The sequence below is a fragment of the Artemia franciscana genome, chromosome 13 (assembly GCF_032884065.1).
Source record: "Artemia franciscana chromosome 13, ASM3288406v1, whole genome shotgun sequence".
In the NCBI taxonomy this organism is placed as follows: Eukaryota; Metazoa; Arthropoda; class Branchiopoda; order Anostraca; family Artemiidae; genus Artemia; species Artemia franciscana.
This window is the reverse complement of record NC_088875.1, coordinates 15,833,452-15,861,286: the sequence shown is the minus strand read 5'-3', so window position 1 is coordinate 15,861,286 and position 27,835 is coordinate 15,833,452. Positions and strand designations below refer to the sequence as shown.

The window sequence follows — 27,835 nt, the reverse complement described above, 5'->3', positions numbered from 1 at the left end:
TGATGATTTATGCAAAAAGACTATCAACTTTATTCACGTTTGCGACCCTCTGCAGCCTTTTTTCCATATTGATACTGGTTAATTAGTCGATGTTGTCTTTTGTTAGTTTGAACTTTTTTCTTCGCTGTTTATCGTTTTTGCTTTTTTTTATTTATAATACTCCGTACTTTGTGTTTTTTTACTTTTACGGGTAATAAAGTTCATTCATTCATTTAATGTCTTTTCATTCACTTCAAAACTCCCTTCAACTTTTCATAATGTTTCACCTAAATACACTTAACCTTTCCGGACACACGCTAAACTCATTTTCCTTTTATTTAGAGTTAGTTATAAGAAACAAAGGATGGTAATATGCGCTTCAGAAAAGATTGAATGAAAATATCCCATTTTTGTTCAAATAGAGAGATAGCTTCAGCTTTACTATCACCATCCAAAGTGCTGTAAAATAAAGAATTATAGGATATCTGCTTAAGGAATCGAATATCTGTGTTTCTGGAAGTCATTGCCATGAACGCGGCATAGTAATCATATGACAGGGCTGATGCATTCCATACGGGAGGATCATCGGAACTAATGATGACGGGAAAATTGTCTGCCATTAGTATTGTAGCTGGGTGGTTTCGCAGGTCAGAAACTAGCATCAGAACCTATAAAACAATAATTTACAAGCTGAGTGAAAAAGAATGGTTCATTATAAGGATGGTACAGACAAGGTTATATGGTAATCATATTGTAACATCTCAATGAGATAAAAATGAGGTTAGGACTCACAAAGGAGTTTTAATGTTAGCATAATCTGTAAACAGAAAGTTGTAACTCTCGCCGAATTAAGAGTTTAGATACTAAAAACTAATGATTTTATTTTGAGCTAACTTAACGTCTGGCTTTACCCGGCCCTACAGCCAATATATCTTCTTTGAGTGATAAATAAAAAAAAATTATCGAAACAAAAAAGTAGAGACCGAAAGTACCGCCATCTATTGTTTCTACCCATTTCTGTTCGTGATTTCAGCTGAATTTATCATTCAGTTTTCTGCACTCGGGATTGCGATAGAGAAATGGTATCAAATGTACTTCTTGAAATTTAAACGTTCTCTCATTGCTATAGAAATTAGAGTTTATCCTTTGCTCCTTTCTACGTGATGACGTTAGAAACTTAGCCTACGACAAAAAAGTCAACTTTTGAACCAAGACAGATGGATTTTTTTTCGACAGCAGTCGAAAGCTCTTGATGAGCTGATCATAGCTTACGTCATCCATTTGTTGGTAGAAAAATTCCTTCATGAAATATACCAGTTTGAAAGTTTAAGAGGGGTTGACAACTTCAGTAATAAGGTACACACCGAAACCAAAAATAGGCCGATACCAATTGTGAGACACATAGGGGAGTTTTAAGCAGCAGTCAGCTGTTAGCTCATAATCATCTTCTGCAATGAGGGGTTCTCAACTTTTGCTAGTTGGTGTACCTATTATTTGTTTCCGGTGTATTTGATGGTAAGACCAATTTGGTTCCAGCGGTAAGACATGTAGGAGAATTGTAAGTAATAATTGGCTGTTAGGCTACAATCATCATCAGCAATAAGGGGCTTGCAACTTTTTCGAATTGGTGTTCCTAGTATTTATTTTAAGATCCTTACAGATTAACAACTTCAGCGGTTAATGGAAGCGAGGAAACAAAACCAAAGTGTTGCTTTTTCAATACTTTACTCGGTGAAGCCGAATAAAGGTTGCCGCAACACCTCACGTTACCCATGCAACGCAGATCAATTGAAATTTGTATTACTCAATCAGCAACCAAAATCAGCAATTAAAACACTCGGAATATATCAACTAGCTGAGTTTTTTTGCAGTTATAAGTGCTTTTATTATTTTTTTTATTCAGGCAGCAACTAAAACGCTCGGAATATACCAACTATCAGAGTTTTTTGTACTCAAAATTGCCTGTATCAAATTTTTGATATCAAGTCTACAACTAAAATATTCAAATTTACCTACTAGCTGCGACAGGTGTACTCAAAAGTGTGTTTGTTATATCTTTGGTACTCAGCCAGCATATAAAACAGACGGATACTATCAACTAGCTGATTTTGTTGTACTTATAAGTCCTCTCATTAATTTTTTGTTACTCAATCAGCAATTAAAAGACTCGCAAGCAATTAAAGATTCATCATTTACCCGAGTTTCTTGTAGTCAAACTTGCTTTTATTATATTTTTTGATAACCAGTGAGCAATAAAAAGACTCGGCAATCACCACTTATGTGAAATTGTTGTAATCAAAGGTGTTTTTATTAAAGTTCTGGTGTTCAGTCACTAGTTAAAACATACGGAATGTATCAATTATTTGAGTATCAAAAGTGCTTTCATTGCATTTATGTTATTCAGCCATCAACTAAATCACATAGAATTTACCAACTAGCTGAGTTTGTTGTATTCAAGAAGTTTTTTCATTAAATTACTTAGTACTCAGCCAGTAATTAAAACGTTCGGAATTTATCAGCTAGTTTATTTTCGACGTAACACCATAGTTAGGTATTCTTTTCTTAAACCACACCACCGTTCTATGCTGAACAAATGAATTTTCCTATGTTGATAAATCCATTTATATAGACAGAGAAAATACAAGGATAAGAGTCTAGACATTTCGATCACATATATAGCGATCGTCATCAGTAGAATTGCTAAAATAATGTAATTGAAACTAACATATTTATACACAAACAATATATAACTTTTCGGGTCATTCACAAAATAATGAACTTCTGTATTATTCACTAAATTATTTTCAGAAAGAGTTCACTGAAAAAGTTCATTAAAAGTCTTGATGTAAAGTTCCTTCGTTAATCTTGCCCAAAAGTAAATAAATTTTCAATGAAGGTAGCAAAGCCTTCCGTATCGTGTAATTGCAAGCGAAATGTTGAGTTTATAGTTCTTGACTTGGTTGGTCTCATATATTGAACCCTTTCAATCTCCAATTGAATGATCTGTTTTCGAAATTTTTATGACAACAAACGGCCACGTCATAATTAAAATAAGATGCATTTCTGGAAAATACAAGGTATGGGGGTGTATTCACCCTCCAATGACTCTGAATCTTAAAAAGAGCACTAGAACGTCTGATTTTCAATCTAATGTGCCTCTCCAAAGGTTATGCGATCACCCTGTCTGTATAAACCATATATACCCCCAAGGCATAACTTATAAACCCTGCCCTGAGTGCTCTAGGGGGGTTGTCCTCTTCAAAGACATAATTTCCAGACCTTTCAATTACGTTTAACAAAATAGCTATACCAAAATTTGGATTGGATGTGTTTGAGGAAAGGGTGAGCGTGGGAGGGGTTATTTGCCCTCCGATCACTGTCAACTATTAAAAAGAGCACTAACCTTGTCAATTTCCGATCGAATGAGCTCTTTTCGAAGTTCCTACGACAATAGAGGACCATATCAAAATTTCTATCAGATGCATTTCGGGAAAATACGAGGGGTAGGGAGGGGGGCTTCCCACTGTCTGATCACTGTGAATCCTTAAAAGGGTACTAGAACATTTTATTTCAGATCAAATGAGCCCATTCCAGAGTAAAGACATAACCTCCGGATCTTCCAAGTACATAGAACAAAATGGCAATCTCAAAATTTTGATTGGATGTTTTTGGGGAGATGGTGGGAGTGGGAGGGGGCTATTTGCCTGCCAATCACTTTCGGCTATTGAAAAGGGCACTGGCCCTTTTAATTTCTAATCGAATGAGCCCTTTTTGAAGTTTCTACGACAACTCTTTCGATACAAAGCGACCTTGTCTAAACAGAAAAAAACACATTGTGCCCACATGGCTCTTTACTTTAGCAGTGCTATTGCACTGCCTATAATACCTTAAATGCCCCCAGGACGTCTACCCTGAGGGCTTAGGGTGGTGTGATCCTCAAAGACATTATTTCTAGACCTTTCAATTACGCTGAACAAAAAGGATATCTCAAAATTTTGATTGGATGTGTCTGGGGAATTAGTGAGCGTGGGAGGGGGGTTAGCTGCCCTCCATTCACTTTCAACTATTAACAAGGGCAGCAGCCCTTTCAATTTCCAATCGAATGAGCTCTTTTTGAAGTTTCTACGACAACAAACGGCCATTTCAAAATCTCTATCAGATACATTTCGGGAAAACACTGGGTGTGTTTGGGAGGGGGGTATCCATCTTCTGACCACTCTGGATCTGAAAAGGGGCACTAGAACTGCTGATTACGAATCCAATGACCCCCTTCTGAAGTTTATGCAGTCACCCTTTCTATATATACCTTATATGTACCCAGGGCATAACTTACAACTCTTACTCAAAGGGCTGCGGGGGATTGCCGTCCTCAGAGACATAATTTCCGGTCCTCTCAATTACATTGAGCGAAATGGCTATCTAAAATTTTTTATTGAATATGGTTGGGGAAATGATGGATATGGGAGGAGGGTTAGTTGCTCTCCAGTCACTTTCTACTGTTAAAAACAGCACTGATCCTTTCAATTTCCAATCGAATGAGCTGTTTTCGAAGTTTCTATGACAACAAATGGTCATCTCAAAATTAAAATCAGACCTATTTCGGAAAAATACGAGGTGTGGGGGGAGTATCCACCTTCCTATGACCATGAATCTTAAAAAGGGCACTAAAACCTCCGATTACCAATCCAATTTGCCCCTTCCAAAGGTTATACGATCATCCTTTCCATGTATACCTTATATGTCTCCGGGGCATAACTTACAACCCATGCCCTGAGGGCTGTCATCTGTAAAAACATAATTTCCAGACCTTTCAGCTACGTTGGACAAAAGGGCTATCTCAAACATTTGATTGGATGTATTTGAGGAAATGGTGGGAGTGGGGGGGGGGTAGCTACTCTCCAATCACTTTCGAGCACTAACCTTGTCAATTTCCAATCGAATGAGCTCTTTTCGAAGTTTCTACGACAATAAATGACCATCTCAAAATTTCTATCCGATACATTACGGGAAAATACTAGGTGTGTGGGGGGCATCCTTCCTCCAAACACGCTGAATATCAAAAAGTGCACTAAAAATTCTGATTAAAAATCCAGTAAGCCACTTTCGAAGTTTATCCGATCACTCTTTCTATGTAAACCATATATGCCCCCAGGGTATAACTTACAACCCATGTCATGGGGACTTTGGGGGGGGGTCAACCTTAAATACATAACTTACGGATCTTTAAACTACTTTGAACAAAACAGCTGTCTGAAAATTTCGATTGGATGTTTTTGGGGAAATGGTGGACGTTGACGGGGGGCTAGTTACCCTCCAATCATTTTGAATTGTTAAAATGGGCACTAGCCCTTTCAATTGCCAATTGAATGAGCCCTTTTGGAAGTTTCTCAGACAACTCCTTCTATACGAAGTGCCCTGGTCTAAAAAAAATAAATATATATATAAACAACATAGAAAGTTGTTTCTATGCCGTCAACTTTCCTTGTCTAAAGAAATTTGGACATAGATGGTCGGCCCAGTGGCTCCCGTTCACGGAGCAATTGGCTGCAGATCGTTAAACCTAATCCAAAGAGGTCACAAAGATCCTGGATGCCGGGCTAAGCGAAAAAGCCTGAATCCCACCACAAACAAGCAAGTAAGTACAAGTACACCGCTCTTTACTTAGACAGTGCTGTTGGGCTGCCTGTGATACATTTCCTAATCATTTTAAACCCCTCCAGATATTGTAAAAAAAAGCCATAAGAATCCTTAATACTTTCTTTCATCGTCCTAGGGAACTTCAAGTCTTTCTGAAATAAATTTCATTTTTATTTCTTCATATGTTAAACCTTAGTCAACTTAAGGATTTGCAATTATCGCTCTGGTATTATGATATTCAGTCTCTGGCAAGTTAATCTTATGAATCACATGTTCTTGTAGCCCCCTTTCCGTCACTCGCTTCTTCGTTGGCTCGTATTGGAGCGTATAGAATTCCCTCAGTTAAATATGAAAGAGATGAATTTTAAATAAGACACCTAATCCCTTTTATAGCAAATTAAATAAAAAAAACTAGTTTTTTTTTAACTGAAAGTAAGGAGCGACATTAAAACTTAAAACGAACAGAAATTACTACGTGTATGAAAGGGGCTGTTGCCTTGTCAATGCCCCGCTCTTTACGCTAAAGTTTGAATCTTTCAATTCTACTTTATTAAACAGTACAAACTTTACCATAAAATTCATGCATGTCTGATTTTGGCTCTCCACAGATAAATTATTAAAATATAATTTGCATATTAGTTTTTTTTGGGGGGCTGAATAACTTTCTCTTAGTTTTGATCAGACGATTTTGAAAAAGAAAGGGTGGAGGAGGAGGTCTAGTTGCCCACCAATTTTTCGGTTACTTAAAAAGGTAACTAAAACTTTTAATTTTTAACGAACGTTTTTATTAGTAAAAAATACGTAACTTAAGAACTAACTTACGTAACGAACTTCTGGGTTCTTATACTTTTATTATGTATATGAGGAGGTTTGTTCCCTCGTTAATACCTCGCTCTTTACACTAAGCTTAATTGGTCCCAATTCCTTAAGAAAAAATCATTGAATTTCTCCTCCCCCATAACATATTCTTTCAAGGAGAGATCCTCCCACATAGCCCCCTCCCCTCAACCCCCCTAAACCAAAAAATCCCTGTGAAAACGTCTGTACACTTCCCAATAACCATTACTGTATGTAAACACTGGTCAAAGTTTGTATCTTGCAGCCCTCCCCCGGGAACTTGGGGGGAGTAAGTCATCCCCAAAGACATAGTTATTATGGTTTTCGACTACGCGGAACAAAATGGCTATCTCAAAATTCTGATCCGTTGACTTTGCGAAAAAATGAGTGTGGGAGGGTCACTTAAAAAGGGCACTAGAACTTTTCAATTCCGTTAGAATGAGCCCTCTTGTGACATTCTAGGACCACTTGGTCGATACGATGACCCCTGGGGAAAAGAAAGAAAGAAAAAAAAAAAAAACACGCACCCGTGATCTGTCTTCTGGCAAAAAAAACAAAATTCCACATTTTTGTAGATAAGAGCTTGAAATTTTTGTTGTAGAGTTCTCTGATATGCTGAATGCGATGGTGTGATTTTCGTTATGGATCTATGACTTTTAGGGGGTGTTTTCCCCCTATTTTCCAAAATAAGGCAAAGTTTCTCAGGCCCGTAACTTTTTATGACAAAGATTAAATTTGATGAAACTTGTATATTTAAAATCAGCATAAAAATCCGATACTTTTGATGTATCTTTTAGCATCAGTTTATGTTTTTAACCTTCTTCTTGAGCCCAGCTCTCTGTTGGGTTTATTTAATCATTTGTACTTTGTGTATTAAAATTGTGTGATTTTGTTTTGTGTGAAATAAAAATTATGAATCTTAGAAAAATTTTGATTCAGAATACACCTTTTTCTTTACTTTATTTCTAAATTTTTCAAACCTATGTATTTAATAATTTAATAATTTTGTTGTTATTACTATTCTGTAATTTAATTTGTCAGTAAATAAAGGAGAATAAACCTGAAATCGTTCTCAATAAGAGCCGAATGGGATTTTTTCGACTGGAAATTTCTTTGTTCGTTTAGTCTCATTTATATGCGCTGATTTATGTAGTATTACAGTATTACGCAATCAAGGTGGGACAAAAATACATATAACAATGGATACATCAAGTCAATTCAGTAGGGTCTTTCCTATTTTTGTTTGTCCTGCAAATGTATATTTTCGAAGATATTCCCTTCTGAACTGCTCCTTTTACAAACCTTTCTCATTATTAATACTGTTTTAATATCGGTCACCTTTTGTTTTTCATTATTTGTCCCGTTTCCTCTCCATATTCATTGCAGACCCAGCACACCTGTTTTCATTGAGATTGTTCAGCTGGATTATAATGAGACATAGAGAAATCGCTCCTTGAAGAAAAGATTGTACACAACCAGAGAAGAAATTATCCGCTGTTTTTAAAACTAAAAAAACTTGTAGCTATATCTGAATTACCCTAGGTCAATATATTCTTTATCTATACTAAGACTTTTTGTATGAATTAAGTAAAAAAGAAAAAAGTTTTTTTTTAACTGAAAGTAAGGAGCGATATTAAAACTTGAAAACGAATAGAAATTGCTGCGTATATGAAAGGGGTTGTTCCTTCCTCAACGCCAAACTCTTTATGCTAAAGTTGGACTCTTTCTCTCAACTCTACTTTTTATTAAAGCAGTAAAAAATTTAGCGTAAAGAGTGGGGCGTTGAGGAGGGAACAACCAAACAAAAAAATAAACACGCATCCGTGATCTGTCTTGTGGCCAAAAATGCAAAATTCCACATTTTTGAAGATATGAGCTTGAAACTACTACTGTAGGGTTCTCTGATACGCTGAATCTGATGGTGTGATTTTCGTCAACATTTTATGACTTTTAAGGGGTGTTTCCTCCTATTTTATAAAATAAGGCATATTTTCTCAGGCTCGTAAGTTTTGATGGGTAAGTCTAAACTTAATGAAACTTATATATTTGAACTCAGCATTAAAATGTGATTCTTTTGATGTAACTATTGTTATAAAAATTCGTTTTTTAGAATTTCGGTTACTATTGAGCCGGGTTGCTCCCTACTACAGTTCGTTACCACGAACTGTTTGATTTGTCTCTCAGTCAATTTCCTTTTAGTATTACAATCATATTTATTTATTAACTATGCCCTCTACTTAATCAATACAATTTCAAATTTAAAAAATTAATACAATAATTAGATTATTTGATTGAAGTTTCGCGCCCCTAAAATTACTGCGTCTGGGGCAAGGGCCCTCTGTCCCTCCGCTAAAACTGCTTCTACCTTTTAGTCTGCAGTTTTATATATTATGAGCAAGCGTTTGATTCTATTTATAGAAGAGCTTTAGCGAATGTTTTATCCTTGTAGGGTATACCAGATAAACACATTTAAGTGTATAAGTACATCCAAATATTTATTTGAGGTTTTGTGAGTTCAGGGGGCAACGATAGGTTTGAAAATTAATGTTAAGAAGACTAAGTTAAAAAAAAACTAGGAATATGTAAAGGTGAAGAGGTGATGTTTGGTAACGACAAGATCGACCAAGTGGGTGCTTCACTTACCTAGGTTGTATTATTAGTAAAGACCGTGGGCGGAGTGAAGACGTTAAAAATGGAATAGCCAAGGCCCTGGGTGTTTTCTCACAATGGTGAAAAAAGTTAGGAAAAATAGGAAGATAAGTCTTCGAACCAAGATTAGAATATTTGAAGTTACAGTGATGACAGTGGTCAAGTATGGTTCTGAAATTGAGTGTCCTGGAGAGCGGAGGATTTCCTAGATGTTTTCCAGAGAAATTGCCTAAGGATGGTTTTGGGGACCCGACTGACTGACTGCATCCCAAACAGTAAGCTCTACGAGAAACGTGGGTCAATCCCGCTTTCTAGGGATACAATAAAAGAAATATTAAGATGGCTAGGACACAATCCGCGGATGAAGGATAACAAGATCGTTCTTGTCGGCCAACCGTCTAGGACCAAACGAAAAGCACGTCGTCCCCGAATGGAGTTGGAGGATGTCGTAAGTAAAATTTAGGAGAAATGGGAACTTTTTAGGAGGGCGTAAAGAGGAGGAATTTGAATAAATGGGGATGGAGGAGGAGCGTGCATAGCTGTGTCGTCCTCAGGCAGCATGGTACTGCATTGAGTTGTTAGTAGCAGTAGTGATTCAGAAATATTTATTTATCCGACAAGTTGTAAGGATTTTGCGGGGATAAGGCATTAGAGAGAATTCAACCAGGGTAAGCTAATTTTAAATTCTCTGTAAACAATCAAACTTTTCAAAACTGCATATTTTTTGTAAATTCCGCATTCCAGAGAGTGAGGGATATAAATTCAAAACTTTCTCCCCCTGCAATACAGCGTTGTTTTTTAATTTGGCAAAGGTTTTTGCTTTTTTTTTTCATTACCAAACAAAATCCTTTGCAGTGCTTTTGTGTTAAGTAATTTTTACTGTACACCTAGCAGAGTGACTTGCTTTTCACAGAAAGTCAAATTTAAAACTGAGTTTTGAGAGTAAACATAAAATCAAATGTTTTCTAATTTTTGAAACTGATTTTACTTTTTATGTTTTTGCCAGGATTGAAGTTATCACCGAGAAGTCATTTGTATAACAGTAATCTGATCTTGCAAAGTAGGTAAAATATCCTTAATAGACTATCGAAACTCAATAAAAACTCTACAAATGAATGAACCATGTCAAGAAATCATTTGGTTGATATTTTAAACCCTCTCCCAAGTAATCAAAATTATACTTCTTTGCCTTTTACGCAGTACCTCTAATATTTTTTTATGGGATCATAATTGCAGCAATAGCTGCGTCCAAGTAAAAAATGAATCCCCAGCCCATAGTAGCCAAAAAATTTTAAAATACTTTTAGAAATAATGGTTTGGAGCTGGTAGTCGTCAGAGCTGATAGAGATTTGATTATAGCGGAAATCTTTATAATATAACAATAATGATCCTACCACGGTAAAATACTATTTTCCCAGATTTTGAACCCTAAACGACTAATATGGTGTTAATGAGACCACAATAGCAGCGGACAGTAATTCTGGTGAAGCAACTTAGTTTAGAAGAATCGGCAAACTTGACTCGCATAATTTGAGCACCATGCCGCCACGTGACGGTGTATAGGACTCCTTAGTAAGCATCTTTAGTTATTTATAGGGGATTCATTTAAATGAAGGCTTTGTTTAAAAGCCTTACTTGAGTTTTTTAACGTATGGTAAAAAGGCTTGAGAACATTTAGATTGCTATTAAAAGGCTTAAATGCTACATACAAACGTACAATATTGGAGAAGATGTCTTTGGATACTTAGTAGTCGCGAAAATTAGGTGTTTTTTTTTAGAAATCTCTTCTAATAGCAATAAAAGAAAGTAACAAAATTGAACTCGGTCAAACAGTATTTTTTTTTCAGCAAAGTAAACTAAGCTAAGCATAAAATCGAATCAAAAGAGCCAAATGGATCCCAATAGATGATAGTCTCCAATAACCTATAACGTTTGAAATGAGAGCCCGAACTCTCATTAAAGCACGAATCACTTAAAAATGAAGCTTTTTCGACAGAATTAAAGTTTTATTTTAGAATGATCTTGCAAACATCAAGAAAATAATAATAATAAATAGCTTTAAAATTAAAACTACCGTTATAAAGCAAATTGAAAGGGCTTAAGCGATCAACTACAAAACAATATGCTGTGAGATGTGAATAAGAATGCTCTGAAACGGAAATCTTACGAAGAAACTCGCTAAATTATTTATTTAACCAAAATTCGGCCAATTCGTTATTAAATCAGTCTCAAACAATCAACAAAAATTACGTGGTTTCATAATAATTCTCAGCGAAGACAGATGGGTTATTGCTAAATATTTTGCATAAAAACCCTTTTCCAAGATTTTCCTACCAGTTGCTGGAAACCTAAAGAGAACTATGGTCCCTTAGCCTACTTCCAAATGGCGTTCAAATACATATTGACAGCCATTCGAAAGGGTAGATGTCCGACAAAATGGGTTTGAAAAATGTCTCAAAATAAGATAATCAAAATAATTTCAGCTAGCTATCAAATTTTCAGGTTCACTTACACCCAACCCTTAAATCGGACTGAAGGTCTAAATCCTAACACTTTTCTAGACTTATCTGTCAATTATACGAAATTCAATGCGGGAAGTGTGCCTGAGTTTGCGCATCTGCATACTAATTAAATACATCTTGCAACTGTCTTCCGCCGTCTTAAGGAAGAATTTTGGCATTGACGTATCTTGCCTGGGTTAGAGGGCTGAGTAGTGGGTTACTAAATTCGAGAAGCCAATTATCTAGATCGATCCTCAGCTATCCAATCTTATTAAGGTAAGTGATGTGAGGTATGTTTCGTTCAAATTGCAAAGAAATAGGATATTCTCGTGGCTTGAATTTTTGCTGTGTTGACATATTTGCCTTAGAAATGGCAATAGGAATTCAACTAACTAAACAAAATTCTATTTTTACGTAAAGATAAAAAACGTAAATAAACAGGAATAAATAAAGCCACAGAAAGAGATAAAATTGTTAAACTTCAAACTTTAATCACAGTTTAAGTTCTTCGACATTTAGAAGAAAGTTAAGCCAATCTTAATGAACTCCGGTTTTGGTGATTGATTAAATATCCTACAAAGTATAAACATATAGTGTTATACAATAAGATTAAAAAAAAATTCAACTGAAAGTAAGGAGCAACACTGAAAATAAAACGAAAAAAAATCATTCGGTATGTGAGGGGAGGTACCTCCTTTTCAATACCTTGCCTTGCACTCTAAAGTCTTTTTAGCACTTTAAAATTCCTCTTATTCTCGTTAGACGGCCCATGTGTTTGACGAGTTGTTATGAAAGAATTGCGACAAAAAGTCAAATTTTACCGTAAAGATCGAGGTTCAAGGGAGTTTCAGTTCGTTTTAAGTTTTAATCTTGCTCCTTACTTTCAGTTGCAAAAACTTGGTTTCTATTTAATTCCTGATCGTTTCCCAAATAATGACGGGTAATCCACCAGCTATCCCTTGGAAATTCTCTAAAAAAAACTCCATGGATAGTTCCTCCTGCTTGAAATCCTTTCCACCACGCAGTTCTGCCCTCGCTGAAAATCCTCAGCCCGGAAAATTTCCTGCACGCCATTCTGCATAGAATTTCTCCTTAGACCAGTTTCATTAAAAAAAGGACTTATTTTTTAATTATTTTCTGATCATTTTCAAGTCATTCCGGATATCTCCCTCAGTGGAATATTTTCACGGAAGTTTCCCCCCCCCCCCAATAGAAGTCTCTCCTGACGAAAATGTCCTATTTTTTCAAAGACCACACTGCCTTTTCTATTGTAAAACAAATAAGAGTTTCTATTTATTAGGAACTCTGAACATTATTCGAACCAACGTTGTATATATGGGGATGATAGGCCAGCAGTTAGGAGAATAGAAGATAAATAAGCAACGATAAATTGATTTTAGATGGTACTATTATCGTTTTTAAACTAAAGTTTTCGGCTCCCACATTGAACCCGAAAATCGTTTGTGTTTATTCTTTATAGTATAACTTGATTAATGTACTACCGTTTCAAAAAGTATTGTGGATCTTAATGATTAATTTGTCACACGACTGGAGCCATAGCTAGCAATGGTAAGATAAAAGGTACATTAAATGGTAAATATTTGTGTTTATACTCGTTCGCTTATAGGTTCTTTTTTCTTTTATTCTGGTTTCTTTCATATAATTGCCTGTCTCGTATTGTGTGAAGTGTCTAGTTGCTGTCTAAATTGTTTTATTATTTTGTTTTCTTTTACTGCTCCATCTTCTTGCTTTCGTACGACGGATTTTCAAATAAATAAATTCGGCAGCATTTCATTATCAATCATAGGCAACGCAATAGCACTGCAAAAGTAAAGAACGATTTTTTTTTTTTTTTGTTTGGTTTGTTTTAGATCAGGGCACATCGTATCGAAGGTTTTGTCGTAGAAACTTAAAAAAAGGGCTCATTCGATCGGAAATTAAAAGGGCTAGTGCCATTTTTGTAGTTAAAAGTGATTGAAGGGCAACCAGCCCACCCACACCTATCCCTTCACGATTTTTATTCAAAAGGTGATCGTATAAATTTTGAAGGTGTTCAATGAACTGCCAATCAGAAGCTCTAGTTCCCTTTTAAGAGTAAAATTGATCAAGAGTAAAATTGATCTATTTTATTCAAAATGGTCTATAGATCATATGGCAAGGCTTTTATGGTTGAAAAAAAAACCCAGAGCCTACAGGCAAGGGCTGTAAGTTATGCCCCGGGGGCATTTAAGGTTTTTATGGAAGGAAGGTCCGTATAAATTTCAGAGGATTCTCATTTATTTAAAAATTGGAAGTTCTATGTCTCTTTTAAGAGTGAAAAGTGTTGAAGGGCAACTAGCCACTTCCTTCAACCACCCCTCTTTTCACCAAACACGCCTGATTGAAATTTTGAGATATTCATGTTGTTTAAAGTAGTCCAAGGAACATGTAACAATGCCTCTAGGGTTGGCCAGACCCCCTAGAACCCCGGGAAAAGGGTTATAAGTTATATCTTGGGGGCACATAAGGTTTTTATGGAAAGGCTGGTCGTAAAAACTTCAGATGGGGCTCTTTTGATCTGAAATCGGAAGTTGTACTCCCCGTTTTAAGAGTCAAAAATGATTTGAGAGCAACCAGCCCCCCTCCTTGCCCATCATTTCTCCACACACATCCAATCAAAATGTTAAGTTAGCACTTTTGTTCAACGTAGTTGAAGGGTCCGGAAATTATGTCTTTGGAGATGACAACCACCCCACATCCCTAAGGGAAAGGGCTGTAAGCTTTGCCCTGGGGACATATGAAGTTTTATAGAAAGTGTGGTCGTATAAATTTCAGAGAGGTCTCATTAGAAAGGGAATTGGAAGTTTTATTGCCCTTTTTAAGATTACAAACCTCTTGTATATTAAAGTCCTTGTCAAAATTCTTTTTTAGACATCCTGCTGGATGACACTCGGTCTATCAACTGATAATAACTGGGCACAATTCCAATTCTTTACATCAAATATTTTGACATTCACGATGTTTTCCAGGAATTATCTAATCGCCGGAAGCTAAGATAAGGCTATGTGTGTCGCAGTATTCTTTGCATTGTGCCACCGAAAAAATGAACTTGACATGTACTGTCTCCAGAAATTTTTTTCGGGTTGTGACAATAGTGTCTAAGACGATATGAAGGGGTAGCAACTACAATATTACATCAGGATAGGACTGTGACTGTAGTCCCGTAGGGGATACAAGGAGTTAACAATCCCAATAGCACACCAGGATAGGGGTGTAAGTGGTCCCTAAGGCCATACTACTTTTAATATTGAGCTGAGTCGCTCCTTACTTACAGTGCGTAGTGACGAACTGCTTGATCTGATCAATAAAATCAGAGAGACAATTTTTTTGTTTTCATGAGCCATGCACAAGTTAATATTATCATTTTTTTTTAGGGCCTTTATTTTACAAAGCAGTTAGTAAAATCTATCTAAAAAAGAGATATGAATCAAGCATATTTTATATCTTTTGACTCTTAGACATCTGCAATTCATTGTGCTTGGCTCTTAAACGACTCAAATCTGGCCATATTTGACCTGTAGAATATCTGATACCCTAGGTGTACAACAGTCAATGCAATAGCTATCTTTTTTCTTACCTGGTTTGAAAGGGGACAAACTTCAATGGGTACATTCCTATTTTTTGCCAACTCTATAGCAAGTGGATGCTTAGCTATTGCATAACCATGTCCTATTCTTGTTGCATTTAAAAGAAGGGCGTCAATTATGTTCAAATCAGTTGACATTCCATTCCATTGAGTTTCACCAGCATGAAAGAAATACTTTAAGTCTGATTCTGTTTGTCCACTTAAAATAGGCTCTAAAAATTCAATCAACGGCACTCCTAAGTCTTCTTGTCCAACCAGGTCAAAACCAGCCATAAGGTCTGGAAAACTTCTTTTAAGCACAGTTGCTAAGCTGATGTAGTCATAGACTGTTTCTTCCGTAACTTTTCGACTTGGAGCGTAAATAATTTTTGCTCCGGAAAAGTCTGGGTGATCTGCTTTGAATTTTGCAAAAACTTCTTCATAAGTCAACATTGCTTGGAAATCAGACAGGACTGATCCATCTAACCTGAAATAATTTATAATGCTATGAAAAGTGAAGTTTATCCTTAAAAGTAAAACTTTAAATGTACAATTATGATCAAGGCTGTGCAGAGGGGAGTCCAAAAAAGGAAAGTACTATCTACCCTATTTGGTTTCGAAAGTTAGTATATTCATTTATGAATTATTAAATATTTTTTATGACTTTTTCAGTATATATACCATGGTTAACAGTACACATACTTTAGTTAACACAATAAGAAAATGATAAAGAAGAAATAGAAAACTAAAAAAAGAAAAAAAACTAAAAAAAAATAAAAAAGGCTAAAAACTTAAAGGAAAAAAATAATAAAAAAAATAAAGGAAAAAAATAAATAATTAGAATGAATATTAATCCTTGATGCAAATTACAAACCGGAAAAAGCCAACGGCTTTTTCTTGTTTGGAATAGTAAGGGACGAGATGCAGAGATTCCATGAGCTAATTAAATCTAATATGTGTCCTGCTTCATTCTTTACTTGGTTTCAACCGTCTGCACAACCATGATACCGATTAAACTTTCATAGTTCCCTTATATAACTAACTAGACCAATACTTCATATAATCAGATGAATCTTACGTATTCTACATTTATAAAAAAAACTACATCAATCCTTTACTTAATCAAAAACGATTGTTTTTACTTTTGGTCACCATGGGCTGTGGTTCCTATTTTACTAGGTTGCAGCTACAACTAAGGTCATTATATACTACAGCCAGAAAAGTAAATTATCAAAAGATATGTGTCTTTATCTTGCTGAAAAATATATTGGTGTTGCTTTATCATTTATTTAAGAATTTATTTTAAATCTTCACTTACTATGGGATACAGTTCATTCTTTAGTATAAAATTATCTGGAATTTATCCAGTGTCAATTCAAAAGAAAGATTTGATGTTAAAACCCCAAAAATATTATATTATTTCACATATGTAGTTTGTTTTCAATCTGGAACAGTTTTCGTTTTTTTTGCTATTTTGTTTTGTTATTAATGGGTGTTCATGTCTTCTACTGGATTACATCATAATGTCGAGGATTTAATTTAGCATTGTAGTTACTCTAGGATAGAGTTTGTTTTCTAATATAATTTGCTTTATCATTATATAAATATTGTAATGATTCTTCACTATAATTTGTTCCTTATTAGGTTTCATCCATATCCACTGAAACTTATTATATAGAGATGAAAAATTCCTGATGTTATAATGATAAAAGTTACTACAGTGCTACAGAAAAATGCAGTTTTCCGTAAAAAGTTGATTATGTTTTGAGGACAACTTTTTAATTACAAAAGGTTTTCAACCCCGTCAATTTTGTTTAAAATAAGCTATTAAACAGCACTCCACGATATTCCAGTACCAAGCTATCTGAGGGGAAATAGAAAAAAAAGAAAAATTGTGCAGTTTATGCAGAATATCGCCGTTTCAGCCACTTTTTTTGATTTTCAAGCCTGTATATTTCCCTTTTTTTTCAAGCCAAGGGACGGTAAGTTTCCTATTTAGGGGTTTCGGGCAAGACGGTTATAATATTGTACTTCGTTTTTGATATGATTCTAGTTTTACGAATATATAGGCTATTCAATTTTCTACTATGGGGCGTGATCGTCTCTTACTAGGTTGCTAGCTATTGCTGCAACACAGATAACGACAAAGTTAGCTATAGAGTATTTGTTCACGTAATTTTACATAACTCTAAAAAATCATGTGTTCACTTATAATGGAAGTTTTGGGAATAGTTCTGTCCCCGGACGGATCGGATTCTTCCGGACAGACCGGACATCGGATTCTTGCGTAGGCTCGGAGCAACTTGCAGTGCTGCTTATCTGCAATCTCTTTAGCTAGGGATGGATAATATATGTGCACCTTTTCGGTTTGAATCCCACCACGGACATTTTTCAGTAGGAAAAGTCCCTAAGGATAACGATGTGGTGTGATTTTTTCTATTGTTCTACCGTTTAATAATTACAGTCCCAGCATCAGGATCAAGTCTACCGTCAAAATTTCCCTCCCCCTTTCATCTACTGAAGGCGTTTTCCTGAAGTGTTTAACTGAAGTTGCTAGTCCCTCAAGACATTGGTATTGATTATTTACACCTATTTTGTAAGTAATACTTGATGTTTTTGTTTAGCAGGCTGTTGCATAAAAGTTAATTGTTTAAAAACCTAAGGGTGTGCGAAGAACACTAATACACCATCAGTCAAGTGGGGAACCCCCGGTTTTGAAAAAAACGAATCATAGTCAAATGTTTACTTATGTAGATGGTACAATTTTACATGACTTATATTAGTTCCGAGGGACCTTTATGACCCAGAAAATCAGGTTTTGAGGGTTAAAAATACTTGTTTTGCTAGATCTTACGGTTCACTTTTGAAAAGATTCAGTGATGAAGTCCGCTAGAATAGATGAAGAATCACTTTCTGTAATCTTCTATCTATCTATCTATCTATCTATATAAAAATAAGTTGTTTGTCTGTCTGTCGACTGACGTCATTATAAGGATTGAGCTGTATATCGTCATGAAGCTAGTTGTCGTCATGTTTGTTATGACGATGCTTAGTATATGACGCCATTATAAGCATTTAAGAAAAATAAGTTGTTTGTTTGTGTGTCTGTCTGTCTATCTGCATATGACGTCTGAATTATTTCATCATATACCAATTCAAAAACGAATGTATTCAAGCCGAAGTAGCTGAGTTGGTAAAGCGTTATGTTCCAGGTTCTAGGTCCGAGAGGTTCCAGGTTCGAACCTTGGCTTTAGCATTAATACAAAAGAAGAAAAAAAACTAAAAAAGGTAAAAACTGCAAAAAAACTAAACAGAAAATACTAAAAAAACTAAAAAGCTAAAAAACTAAAAAAAACTAAAAACTAAAAAAGAAAAAAAAATTAAAAAAAACTAAAAGAAAGGTAAAAACTTCAAAAAAAACTAAAAAGAAAAAACAAACTAAAAACTAATAAAAAAAACTAAAAAAACAAAAAACTGAAAAAGAAAAAAAAAGCTAAAAACGGAAAAAAGCTGAAAAATAAAGGAGAAAAAGAAAACTAAAAAAAATAGAAATGAAAACTAAAAAAAAACTAAAAAGAAAAAAGAAAAAAAACTAAAAAAGTTAAAAAAAGGTAAAAACCAAAAAAAAAAATAAAAAGAAAAAAGGAAAAGAAAAACAAAAAATTTATTTCATCATATAACAATTCAAAAACGAATGTATATACAGACCAGGACACCGGGATACAAATGACGACCGGGACACCGGGATATGACTGACGAAATTACAGACTGGGACACAAATGACGACCGGGACACAGGGAATATAAATGGCGACCGGGACACTCAAAGAGATATTACAGACTGGGACACCAGGACACAAATAACGACCGTGACACAGGGAATATAAATGACGACTGGGACACAGGGACACATCTACAGCGGGGACGGGGGAATATATAAATGATGATGGGGACACAGGGAATGTTTGATTAGCAATCACCATCAACAAAGCTCAAGGGCAATCATTAGAATAATGAGGTATAGACCTGAATACGGATTGTTTTTCCCATGGACAATTATATGTTGCATGTTCAAGAGTCGGTAAACCTGACAATCTATTTATATGTACAGACAATGGGACAGCAAAGAATGTTGTATATTCGCAAGTTTTACGTAGTTAAAAACATATCTTATCTATATATATAAAAATAAGTTGTATGTCTGTAGACTGACGTCATGTTTGTGTGTCGACTGATGTCATGTTTGTCGACTGACGTCATTATGAGGATTGAGCATTATTCCATCATGAAGTTGTTTGTCGACTGACGAAATTACAGACCGGGACACCGGGACACAAATGACGACCGGGAAACAGGGAATATAAATGACGAACGGGACACTCAAAGAGAAATTACAGACTGGGACACCGGGACACAAATAACGACCGGGACACAGGGAATATAAATGACGACCGGGACACAGGGACACAACTACAACGGGTACGCCGAGGGGCACAGGGGGGATATATAATTGACGACCGGGACACAGGGAATGTTCGATTAGCAATCACCATCAACAAAGCTCAAGGACAATCATTAGAATAATGAGGTATATATCTGAATACGGATTGTTTTCCCCATGGACATTTATATGTTGCATGTTCAAGAGTCGGTAAACCTGACAATCTATCTATATGCACAGACAATGGGACAGCGACGAATGTTGTATATTCGCAAGTTTTACGTAGTTAAAAACACATATATATATATATATATATATATATATATATATATATATATATATATATATATATATATATATATATATATATATATATATATATATATATATATATATTCACAGGTGCTACACAGGGACACAACTACAATGGCGCTTAACTAATATGGCGCGAAAAAAACTAAAAAAAGAAAGAACCTAAAAAGAAAAAAACTTTAAAAAAAAGCAAAAAAATAAAAAAGGTAAAAAACTAAAAAGAAAAAAAAAGCTAAAACAATAAAAAACTGAAAAACTAAAAAAAGAAAAAACTAAAAAAGAAACTATATCTATATATATATATAAAAATAAGTTGTTTGTAGGCATGTTTGTTTGTTTGTGGGTTTGCATATGATTTCATTATAAGTATATAAGGCTTTGTATATGACTTCATTATAAGATGACACTACAGACCGGGACACCGGGCACAAATGACAACCGGGACACAGGGAATATACAACTACAACGGGGACGCCGGGGGCCACAAGGGGATATATAAATGACGACGGGGACACGTCTATCTATATTCACAGGTGGGACGCAGGGACACAACTACAATGGCGCGTAACGACTTACGTGCGCGGGGGGGGCTTGGGGGCGCCAAGCGCCCAAACCAACTAGGTTTTGGGGTGGCGCGAAGCGCCACCCCAACAGCTAGTATATATATAAAAATAAGTTGTCTGTCTGTCTGTCTGTCTGTCGAGTGGCATCATTATAAGGATTGATATGTATGTCGTCATGAAGTTAGTTGTCGTCATGTTTGTTATGACGATGCTTAGTATATGACGTCATTATAAGTTTAAGAAAATCGTTCAAAGACAAATTTTTAATTATAGGATGTCGAGTGACGTCATTATAAGGATTGAGCTGTATGTCATCATGAAGCTAGTTGTTATTTTTGATACTGTCTTAGTGATGCAGAGCGTCCTCAGTATCTAAATCACGATTGAAAGCTGTTTAATACAAATGGTGTTAGGATACGATCATTGCCTATCCATACGGTATTTCCAAGGGATATAGTCCTTTCCTGGCGTACGTATGAGTGGTTTTGAATCCCTTCGGTCCCTTCGATTGCAGACTATCATATAGTGCTTTCCCCGTTCGTTTTGCTTTGTTCTGAAAACTATCCTCAAACAATTCCTCCGGGAAAAAAATATTGGCTAATAATTAATTTCAACATGTCATATTTAAAGAGGACATCTACAGGGGCTTCAGGTTTCTGGACAAACAAGGAACATTCATTCTAAATTCGTAATCAAACTTTTTATATCATACTTTTTCTATCTTAGAGCCATCAAAGCAGAACTGAGGTCACAGGAAGTTGATATGGATGAAAGACTGTCATTTTTTAAAGATAATTTTCAAATTGCTACGAAGCGATGTTCCGGATTTATTTCTAAATCCTATGAGGAAATTGTTGGACTCCGTCCAGTAAAACAGGATTTTAATGTCATTCCCTCCTGTCTTCAAGTAATGTAATGTTTTCAATTTAATTTTACGGCTTGTCAGATGGAAAATGATGACAAATTGACAGGAAAGAATATCCCCGACGGTTGACACAAGACAAATACTGAAAGCCCTTATTATTCTGAAATGTTTCTTTAATGTATATGCTTTACTTTTTTACTCTAATCAAATATAAAAAAAAACTATTTTTTAACCAGAAAGCAAGGAGCGACATTATAATTTAAAACGAAGAAAATTATTCCTTATATGAAAGGGGCTGTCCCTCCTCAGAACTTTGCTCTTTAAGCTGAATTTTTTATTACTTCAAAAATCAGAGTTGCGACAAAGATTCAAACTGCAGCGTAAATAGCAAAGTGTTAAGGAGGGGATAATCCTTTTCATATACGGAATAATTTCTGTTTTTTCAAAGTTTTAATGTCACTCCTTACTTTCAGTTAGGAACAGCTGTTTTTTATAATTAATTTCTAAACATTTTTCAGCTAACGCAGGTTCAAATTTGGCTCACTGTACACGAAAAATTAAAACAAAGTTTTTATATTAATTTTGGCAAAGTTTCCCCGGCGTAAAATTTCCTTTAGAAATTTCACCTCCAGAGACTACCCTCCAGAAACCACCAACCAGGAAAAGTCCCCAAGACAATTCCATTTTAGCTGAAAATTACAACCGGAAAATTTCTTACGGCCAATTTTTGCAGATTTTTTTTTTCACAGCCCACTTTCTTTCGAAAAAGAGTTTATTTTTTTGTTTTTAAAATCATGCTGGAGTCCCTCCTCCTTGGAAAGTTCTTCCCACAAATACCCCCCTCTCCCCACCCCTTGGTAGTAAGGTGCTTCCGCACAAATATCCCTCTGGAGAATTAATCCAGTGGAAAACTCCCCTAAGGAGAATTTCTCCCGTGGAAAATATCCCCCACCCAAGGAAAGATATTCTAGACAATTCTAACCCGGTAAATATTCCCCGAATAATTCCTCTTAATATCTCCACTTGTAAATTTGAATCGGCAAAAATAAAGTAAGAAAAATAAAATAAATTTCACATAAGAATTCTGGCAATTTCCCCCAATGCAAATTTTCCTTGCGAAGTTAACCCCCCTGGAACTTCCCTCCCCACTGGAGAATATCCCTGTGGAAAATACCATTGCAGTAAATTTACCCCCTCCCCAAAAATTTCTGTATATTTCCCAATAACAAATACTAAATGTAAACAATGGACAAATTTCATATGACTTACAAACCTTTCCCCTGAGGCCGTGGGGAGTTGTGTTAACCTTAAAGACATAGTTACTGGGCTTTCTACTATGCTTAACAAAAAGGCTATGTCTAAGTTTTGATAGGATGACTTTTTTGGAAACTTGAATGGGAGGGGGCCAGGTGTCATCCTGTTTTTGGTCATTTAAAAAGGCACTAGAAATTTTAATTTCTATTCGAATGACCATTTTCGACATTCTAGGACTACTGGTCCGATACTATCATCCCTGGGAAAAATATAAGAAAAAGGATAAACACGCACCCGTAATCTTTCGTTTTTTTAGAGTTTCGATTACTGCTGAGGCGCATCGCTTCTTACTTACAATTCGTTACCACGAACTGTTTGAAAGTAGTATCAAGGTGTTTCAGCAACCGAGTGTTAGGTTTCCTAGCTGCCACGATGTCAGTGGTGATATTCAGCATATTTGTAGGTGAAATTTGCAGATCTTGGGATAGATTCGGTCAGGTCCCTTTATATCCAATTTCAGGTTAATTTGTTTTCGTAAAAATCAGTGTGTATAGGTTTATATTAGTTCACCCTCTTGGAGAGAAGAATGAGCGGGAGCAGTTCTCAAGAAGGAGTTAAAATTGGCGGAAAGTGCTGTTTAGACCAATATTTTTTCAATTTTCCTAAGGGGCTTCTGAATTGTTTCAGGGGAAAGAAGTTTCATCTCCTTAAATGTAGAGACGCTATTATCCATCCTACATCAAGTTACAATATTGTCACCTTTTTTAACAGCCCTTGTCATCATGTTTTTGAGTCTTTTTTTGTCGCCAAATTAAAAAGTTTTAAGTAGGATTTTTCCAATGAAAATCCTTTGCTAATACCCAAGCCCTATCAATGAATTATCTCGTTAAGGTATTTCCAGCTTGTACTGAAAGAACAGAAAGGTGGTTTTGCAAATAGTCTATTTAAAAGCTGAGTAGGAGGTAAATCCTAGGTTTTTTGGAAAATTCCATCCCTGTTTGAGAAAACTATTGAATGTGCAACAATTCTTTTATAAAATGACTGTTTAGCCACAATAGGCACCAAGGACAGAATAGCCTGTTTCCTGAGAATATCAAAAAGGCATATAAAGCTCAAATTTTTTAACAGCCCAAACGAGTCTGCAGTATTTTAAGAAAATAGGCATTAAGTTCTCAAGCGTTTCCAATCCCTCTCCGTTTGAGAAAATTTTGCAGATAATCAAGATGAAGTACATTACATACAAACAGGATCTTAATTTATAGCTACAAAACAAGATAAAAGAACCAATCGAAAAACAGGGCACTAATTTCTGAATATGTAAGGGAATAAAATGTATTTTTAAAAATGAAGAAGGGCACACTATGTTGCTCTTTTCCGAATCTTTCAATGAAAATACCAAAAATGTATTTTTGAATAAAAACATAAGAGATTACTTCTTGTAAACTTAGAGGAAAATTGCTCTTCCCACCCCTCCCCTCCCTAATCAGCGACATTGTCGAATGGCTCATTTAAACAAAGCCCTTTTCACTTTGCTTAGGGAAAGTGCTACTGGGCTTCCCTTCACTTCCTCTTCGTCACACACATCATTCTCTTCACTTTTTCCTTTCATTTCATCAGACATATTATTGTACATTGTGTTTTGCCCAATATGATATTTCAATTTCAGAATATATTTGTATTTATTTTCTTAAAAAAAGGTTGAAACTATGACACCATTCTTAACATTCTCTTCAGGTTTGGGAGCGTAGGTTAGTCTTAATCAGGGTCAAATGGTAATTAATAGTCATTTTTGCATGTTTTTTAAATGCTTATTTTTAAATCAGCTGATTAGACAATAACCTCATATAACAGTTTAATAAAGGACTTAATAGACGAAAGACAACCTCCCAATATTAGAATTAACGACTAAGCTATATGTCAAACGAAGAAAATAAGAGGCTTAAGATATTTGTGGTGTTTCTTGTTCTGTTTTATCAAAAATACAAAAAAGTTACTACGGTTTGGATTTTTTGGTTTTCTATTATAATGAATAATCATCAGAACAAAGATCACGTCTTCTACAGCCTTCTAGTCGGGGCTGTCATAAAGTACGTATGCTAAAAAGGGGAGGGGTTAGGCTCAAAATCCCTGAAACATCATTTTTACTATTTCAAAACTAGTTTCCTATATGACACAAATAATACCTATCCTTCTGTGCCGCTAGATTACATAGTAATAAGCTGTTTTATGTCTCGATTTTATTTTTTTCGGTCCGAAGCACAGTAGATACAGCCCTTATCAGACCTCACAATTTAAAGCTACAGGTAGTGCTATTCCGCAGTGCTATGACCTTGCCCTGAACATGTGTAGTAATTTTTTTTTGAACCGCAAAATTCAAAAAAAAAACACCAACAACAATAATTCCTGCCAAATTTTCCACGGTAAGGAAAGAATTTTCTGGGACAACTGCAACTACTGGCAGCTCATCTCAACCCGAGTGCATAGGACCATTTCACCATCATAAGCTGTTCCCTAATTTTCGTTTCCTGCTTAGGACGCGCTTTTGCGAAACTTGTTCAGGCGTTCAACACTAGGTTAGCACTGAAATTAAAATATTTAACACTAGTTTCTTAAAACTTAGAATTTGGGTTTAATCTTTGTGTGCCTTTTTTACTGGCGTATTAACCCCTTGAAATAAAAAAGATCATAAAATTCTACCTATAAATGGTGGGAAGCGTGGTTCTAATCTCCATATATTGAACGTTGTCTTCATAAAACTCTTCCAAGCCTTTGTAAAAATAATCACGGAAGACTGGCTCGTAGCAAATAAGGCCACCTGAGGTCACAAAGTATTTTTGGAATGACGACCAAACCGCGTTAATATTAGGGTACTCACTGAAAGGGTCTGGTACAACAAGAGTGAGATTTCTATATATTGCTTCATCAAACTCTTCCACATTTCCTGAATTCTGTCTACTTTCTGACACACTGGACCAAATGCAATCAGCAGTATCATCTGGCTTTGTTGCTGCAAATCTAAAATTTATTTTATTGTCTACTAAGCACATAAATAGGTTATCTCTATAGGTTACATTCGCAACCAGAAAATCAAGATTTGTGATTGCTGTATCATGAACATGTATAGCTCCACCCTTAGGCATCTGTTTTATAAACTGGAAAACTTGGGAGCTGTCATATTTAGGCTTAGAAATAAGAAAGTTCTGAGACTGCATGAAATCCGCCGTTGCAAATCCATAATCCAACTCAGCGTATTTCAAATTCATCAGATAATCATTAACTAAACTTTCAGAGCTTGTTAGCTCCAAGTTAGAGCCCAAGAATCTTGAATTTTCATTTTCTAAGAAATTTTCACGTTCCCTCAAATATGAGGCCAAGTCACATAAAACTAAAGAAAAGCTGGAAACAAATAAAAGGAATTGATGTTTCATCTTTCAACCACAATCGAAAACTAATTACGCTGAAAATAAACAAAATCTTACGTGCCACATTTCTTATCAGCTGTCAAGCACAAAAAAAATCATGGAATTTATATCAATTTTTTGTTTTGTGCTAGATGCGTCTCTTAAGTACGAATCTTTGGAAACAAAAGATAATGTTGTAAATGCTGAAATAGAAATTAAGTTCTACTGTCGTAGCCACACCCATAGATTGCATCAGTCATTTTCAAACTTCTGAGAAACCTGTCAACAGCCATTTGCTAAGCCGTTCTCAAAGAGATGATGAGTAGAGAAATGTAGATACAGGAAGAATAAAGACTGACTAAATATGCGTTATCTTACTAGTCCTATTTATGAGACCAGCCCTGTAGACGTTAGAATACAAAGGTCAGTGAGTCTATTGTCACTAGCTGAATTTTTCCCTATCCCAGGCTGAAAGAACATATCGTAGGTAGCGAATTTACTAGAATAGTTTTACATTTTTGATAATGTTAAAGTCGAAACCACCACGTTCAAAATTCTCAGAATAAAGTATTAAGTATATGCAGTAATAAGGTATAAGTATTAAGTATAAAGTAATAATTATTAAGTATATAAATCAGAAGTAAGTATATGTAACTAATTGTACTTTAAAACAGGGGTTTAGAATATTTATACCATTTACAGCCATGTATTAAAATCTAGAATTATATATTACCGTCACTAATACTGGTCTATTCAATTAACCTTGTTTTATTATTTTTCTTTTTACATTTGAACTAGTTGGTAAAGTTTGTTATGACAGGTAGCTGCTGAGGGAATTTTTTATTTTTGTTTTATTATTTTATTATTATTATTTTATTATTATTATTATTATTATTATTTTATTATTATTATTATTATTTTATGTATTATTTATTATATTATTTTATTATTTTATTTTTATATTATTATTATTTGATTACTTGTTTTATTATTTTTCTTTTTACATTTGAACTATAGTTTGGTAAAGTTTGTTATGACAGGTAGCTGCTGAGTGAATTTTTTTTTGTTATGACAGGTAGCTGCTGAGTGAATTTTTTATTTTTGTTTTATTATTTTATTATTTTATCATTTTATTATTGTTATTTTATTATTACTATTATTATTATTTTATTATTATTTTATGTATTATTTATTATATTATTTTATTATTTTATTTTTATATTATTATTATTTTATTACTTGTTTTATTATTTTTCTTTTTACATTTGAACTAGAGTTTGGTAAAGTTTGTTATGACAGGTAGCTGCTGAGTGAATTTTTCAGATCCTTTTGTAATATTGCAGTTCCTTTTGTAATATTTCTGCTTAAGAATAAAATACCTAAAGCTGAACTAACTAGATAAGACAAAACTAGTAGAACAAAAAATGGAAAAAAAAAACTATGTTGCTAATATCTTGCATGTACAATCATCTAAGTCTCCCAGGGCAATAAAATAGACACTTATGGAGAATATAACAAAGAATTGAAAAACCAGCACAAAGCTAAGAACAGTGTAGACTTACAAGGATGACAATCAGGAGAGAATGAAAGTAATAGAAACATGAAAAAAAGTTTAAACATATAATAAGGTTATTTCTGCCAAATTCAGAAGAAACGTTGTCTTGCACGCAAAGTGTCAAAAAGAAGAAAATAAAAATTTATGAAAATTGGAAAAAAAGGAAGTTCCTAGTAGAATAATCATTATTAATGAAGATAGCAAAGAAGGAAATGAATCAATTTGATTTATCAAAGAA

At 34.9% G+C, this 27,835-nt stretch overlaps 1 protein-coding gene across 1 annotated transcript; it reads right to left on the bottom strand.

Annotated features, from left to right (window-relative positions):
* Positions 1 to 297: 297 nt before the first annotated feature.
* Positions 298 to 26,105, bottom strand: LOC136034580 (adenosine deaminase 2-like). The gene is made up of 3 exons (XM_065715833.1): positions 25,339 to 26,105; positions 15,220 to 15,694; positions 298 to 647 (listed from the first exon to the last, which is right to left on the bottom strand). Exons 1-3 carry the CDS (start codon positions 26,067 to 26,069, stop codon positions 324 to 326), a joined length of 1,530 nt encoding a protein of 509 aa, XP_065571905.1. The 5' UTR covers positions 26,070 to 26,105; the 3' UTR covers positions 298 to 323.
* Positions 26,106 to 27,835: the final 1,730 nt, after the last annotated feature.